This window comes from Acanthisitta chloris, unplaced genomic scaffold (assembly GCF_000695815.1).
Source record: "Acanthisitta chloris isolate BGI_N310 unplaced genomic scaffold, ASM69581v1 scaffold6126, whole genome shotgun sequence".
NCBI classification, from domain to species: domain Eukaryota; kingdom Metazoa; phylum Chordata; class Aves; order Passeriformes; family Acanthisittidae; genus Acanthisitta; species Acanthisitta chloris.
Genome location: NW_008676377.1, coordinates 5,355 through 10,390, shown reverse-complemented (window position 1 = coordinate 10,390; position 5,036 = coordinate 5,355). Strand labels below are relative to the sequence as shown.

General features: G+C 41.8%; 1 protein-coding gene across 1 annotated transcript in view; it reads left to right on the top strand.

Moving 5' to 3' along the window:
* Positions 1 to 5,036, top strand: part of MICAL2 (microtubule associated monooxygenase, calponin and LIM domain containing 2) — a 73,025-nt gene that overhangs the window by 67,135 nt on the left and 854 nt on the right. Inside the window, exons 25-26 of the mRNA XM_009076106.1 lie at positions 393 to 486; positions 4,484 to 4,583. Coding sequence (XP_009074354.1) covers positions 393 to 486; positions 4,484 to 4,583 — 194 coding nt within the window. The remainder of the gene's footprint in view (positions 1 to 392; positions 487 to 4,483; positions 4,584 to 5,036) is intronic.

The window sequence follows — 5,036 nt, the reverse complement described above, 5'->3', positions numbered from 1 at the left end:
GCTGAAATTCCCCAGCCATCAGGAGCAGGGCCCTGCATCTCTTTACATGACAAATCCACGTGTGCCCCAAGAGATCATCAGAGTTTTGTAATTGTGTATGAGGAACAAGAGCAAATAGTGACTGGCAATAAGAGAAGAATATACTGAAGAGACACTGAGATAGAAAGAGGAAACAGCATCAACCTCATCGAATGTGAGAAAAGCACATAAAAATATGGTAGATACCTAGTGGAATCATGAAATTGCTTAGGCACCTGATGCACTCCAGGAGTTGACAAGTGCCATGACTCCTCCCAGACCCTTCTGAGCTGTTTTTCTAGCCACTGAGACCATCTCTTGTCTCTGAGTTTTGAAGGTATGTCTGTAGCCTTTATATCATTCCGATTTTGCAGGCAGTCCAGCGCCAACTAGAAGAACTGGAGGAAAGACAAAGAGCTCTGGAGATTTTTGGTGTTGAACTGGAGAGAGAATTAAGAGGAGAAGCAGGTACACGAAGCAGTGCTTGTTTGTTTGGGGGTGAGATTTTTCATGTTTCAAAGCAAAGGGGTTTTAATGCTTGTCACAGAAAAAGAGTTTGGTGAAAAATCTGGAAAGAAACAATAACAGGAAGGACGAAAATCATTGCTTAACCTTTTCCTCAACCTCTGTGAGCTCAAGCACCTTTACACTGAATGCTGTAAGTTTTCTGTTGGTTATCACAGATTTGGAATTATTTACCTTCCTATTGAACCTGAATCTACGTTTTCCCACACCTCACTCTTCCTTCCCCTCCTTTTTTTTTCTTTTTTTTTTTTTTTTTTTTTTTTAAAAAAAATCTCATCCTGAGCTTAATTTCATCTTCTGGAGGGATCCAGTGTGGTTTCCAGGAGCTGTATCTCAGTTACCAAGCCAGCAGCATCCTGTGCCTAGTAACAGAGTCCTTAATGACTTCTCCTGGAGTGTGAAATGCCAGTAATATGATTAGAGTCACTGGCCATACTATAGCAGCAGCAGCATGCAGGCACACAGCCCCAAACAGCACAGGGTTTTTCCCCCAGTGGGCAGAAGATAACAGGGATGTCATCCTGGGCCCAGCCAAATGCAAGGTGAGCCTTGCTGCAGCACCAAGCACCCAGGGCTGGGGCATCTGCCACTGCTGCCCAGGACACGTGGCATGAAGCTGCAGAGACCTCCCACAGAGGGATGAGACATGTAGGAGCTCCTGCCAGGCTCAGAGTGGGGATGGGAGTGTGAGCCATGTGTGTAAGGGACTTCAGAGGGGCTGTGGTTGAGTGCTGAAGGGACTCTGGGGAGCTGACAGCCTGGGAGAAAACATGTCTTTATTCATCTTTGATTTAGAAAACTGAACCGTGTGCTTTCCTGGCAGGCAGTTGCACAATACAGAAACCTAGATATGTTTTGGCACCTGATCTTGTTGTTGCCTTAGCCAGGTGTCCCAGCCCAGTCCCTACCTGCTGCTGTTTTTAATGCTTTGCTTCATAGCAGCTATTGCCTTGCTGTGCTGACACCGAGCTAATCAGTTCAGCCAGGGGCATCAAACACTCCATCAGACTTAAATGACTATTAACATTACTAGTGACAAACATTTCACAGGCTCAGGAAAAAAAGTGCCCCTGGGAGCACCTGGGGGGCTTGCTGTGGTATGGAGGAGGAGGGAAAACAAGGGCTATTTTTATTTCAGCTTGTGCTGAGGATTTTGCTAAAATTTGCCCAAGCTGTTAAATTTATTAATTAATTTCCTAAAATTGATAGTATCATTCTACTTCACATGCTATTGAAAAGGCTAGAATCTTTCTTCTTGAATGAAAACATAACCTTTTATCACACGGCACTCACTGTACAGCCCGTGAGAAAGTCTGCGAAAAAGGCTTTGAGCTCTTGAGCATTAGCTTTTTTTCTGCTGAGTTGTATAAAGCTGGTTTGGAAACCTCAAAAAATACCCAGGGACGAGAAGCTTCTAACTTTTGGGATAGACACGGACCAGCAGGATGAATGGCCTAGAGCCATCTCTTGTTTTTGCTGTTTTGACAATTGCATTTCCTAAAGAAGGCTGTCTGCCAAGAGATCGATGCTTCTCATTCTCTTACCATCCTTAGTAATTGGATTGCCCTCATTAAGGTGAAAGTACTATTTTTTTTTCTCCCTGTTGATTGCTTGTGTGTAGGTGGCCAGCTACAAATAGGGCAGATACTGAAACGTAGGATGTTCCTGTCTCTCAGGAACTCCTCTGGTGCTCAAACATGAAGCTCAAAGTTTCCCAAACAAAACACGAGTGCTTTGTTGCTTGCAGTAACATATGTGTAATGGTGCAGGAATTGGTGGGTTTAATATTCTGTTCAGCCTTCTTAAAAATAATGAGTGTTATTGTTTAATGAATGACCAGTGTTTATTAGGTTAAGTTGTATTTAAGCAGGTCTGTGCTTATGCAATTCAAGTGATTTAATAGGTATTATTAAGGTAATTAGAAAACGATCACAGTTCAGCAATAATATTGAGCTGCAAAGGTTGTGAATAACCAAATTTAGAGGCAGGCCTGCAACACTAGTCTGCAGTGACATTTATGCAACCCTCCCCTAATAACTCGGAGAGCCTGGGATGAATGGCCCCTTTGTTAGGGGGAGTTATTCATTAGCTCCTCAGCTGAATGAGAGGAGAACATGCGTGGGTGCAAAACAACTGCCACCAAGGCTGAGGAGCAAAATGAGGCTTTGATGATCTTCTAATTGTAGTCACAACAATTCACGCATTAAAAAAAAAAACCAACAAGAAATGATATCAGTCTTATGAATAATATTTCGTACCCATTATTCCCTTTATTCTGGCTCAAAATGCTAAATATTACAATAATAAACCACTGATGTACCTTTGCTTTGTTTTGCACTGACATTTGTGGAGGCTTATGGAGATCTTCTGCCTACAAGAAAATACAGAAATAAAAATCTCGACACACGTTTTCCTCTGAAATTAGCATAACGGATCAGTTGACTAAACAAATAGTGCAGAATGATGCTAGAGGAGAAAATCTACGTTGGAAGAACGTTAAGAAATCTCTCCATGGTTTGGAAGGTGAACAAATATCTGTGCCTGTTGTAGGTACTTTTTGATTTCCTAAGAAGCATAGACAAGGTGTGTTAGAATTTTCAGGAGTCAAAAGACATTAGTTGAACACCTGTAGAGATAAGGAGTATGAGGTTTAACTGTTCCTAAAGAGGCACAAACTGGCCAAGCCCCTGTGCTGTGTGCTGACTGTGAGGAGGGACAGCACAGCATCAGTCTGGAGAGCAGGAGGTTCAGGTTTTGGGAACATTGTTCAGTAAACACTCCTCTGCAGCTTCTCATTCCCTCACAAGTGATGAAAATAGAAATGAGAACCAGGTTTGACTTTCAAGTGGATCTCAGTTAAAGGAGACCTGGGCAAGCCAGGAGGAAAGGTTTGCTTTAGCATGCTGTAAGAAAAAGCCAATGTGGCTCACAAAACAGACTCACAAAACGTTTTCCCTCTGACCTTTACAAAGATCTGTTGCACTGCATGGTGCAAAACACTTCATTGGCTTGTTGTGCCCTTTGAAGGCATCAAGGACTCTCTCAGACCTAAAAAACTACTAACATTATTAGGAACAAACATTTCGAAAGCTCAGAAAGAAAATGCCCCTGGGAGCACTTGGGGGGCATTCTGTGGTGTGGAGGAGGAGGGAAAACAAGGGCTATTTTTATTTCAGCTTGCATTGAGGATTTTGCTAAAATGAGTGGTTTTTTGACAAGTGCATTATCTTTGCTTACCTCAATCAATCTACAGTACAGAGTCTTTTATTACAGACACAGAGATGTTAAAGTGTGGTTTTTTGACAAGTGCATTATCTTTGTTTACCTCAATCAATCTACAGTCCATAGTCTTTTATTACAGACATAGAGATGTTAAAGTATAAACAGGAAAAGTTAAAAGAAGGAATATTTTTGCCTAATCAAGAAAATAACAAAAAGGGAACAGTAATCCTCTGTGTCTGTGCAGGACTGATGCACACCTGCAATGGCAATGCTTTTACCAACAGTAAAATAGATCAGAGCTTGAGCATAACTTCTTATGGTGGCACACAAAGACCTAAGGCTCTGAATATATATTCACTGGGACATATAGTTCAGCTCTGAAGTCCAGTTGCAGCAGAGGAACTATCTTATCAAAGGCAGAATTAAGGGAAAGAAAAAATGCCCATTGAAAAGAAAATCTGTATGACTATTTGAAAGGAAAAACCTTAAAGCAAAAGTGTTCTTTTAAAAATCTAATACATCTTTAACTGCAAAAAGCCACAATGTTCAGCCAAAGGTAGACAAAAATGTTACACCTGTTGTGAGTTGCATACAGCAAAACCATCTCCATTTGAACTCATGTAGGCCTACACAGGAAGACTAATGAAAGGGAACTTGATTGGCAAAAGCATTGGAAAGCAAGCTGGGAATGCACACTGAGGTCTCCTGTTTTATACAGATTCAGGCACAAAGGATGAAGCTCAGATGCTCCATGAATGGTTTGAGTTGGTTCTGGAGAAGAATAAATTAATGCGTTACGAGTCCGAGCTCCTGATTATGTAAGTAAGGACAAGCAAAGATGGGGAGGGGAGGGGGAAAAACTGTACTCAAAATACACCTGAACATCTTGCTGGGTGCTGCAGTTTGAGACAGTTGTGGAGTAAACATAGAGCAGCTTAAAATCTGTTTTGAAGATAGATTTGCAGTTGAGCCTTCCCTCTCATGGGGATTCAATTGTGTCAATCCCATATGATACTCTGAAGATGCTTTACCTTTGCTTAACATGGGTCTAGTGAACACTGGGGCACTTCCTCCTGGGGAAGAAAAATTGTCTGACAAATTCGTTGCAGTTTTTATTTTGAACACAGGAAAGAAATGTCTAGGAATTCACTACCACAGTGAAACAAGCAGATACACTAAGTGGATAAAACCCACGTCAGATGCCACTGTTGTGGTTGATGGAAACAATATTGGCTGCAGCTCCCTCACCTTGGCTCCTCTGGAAACACACT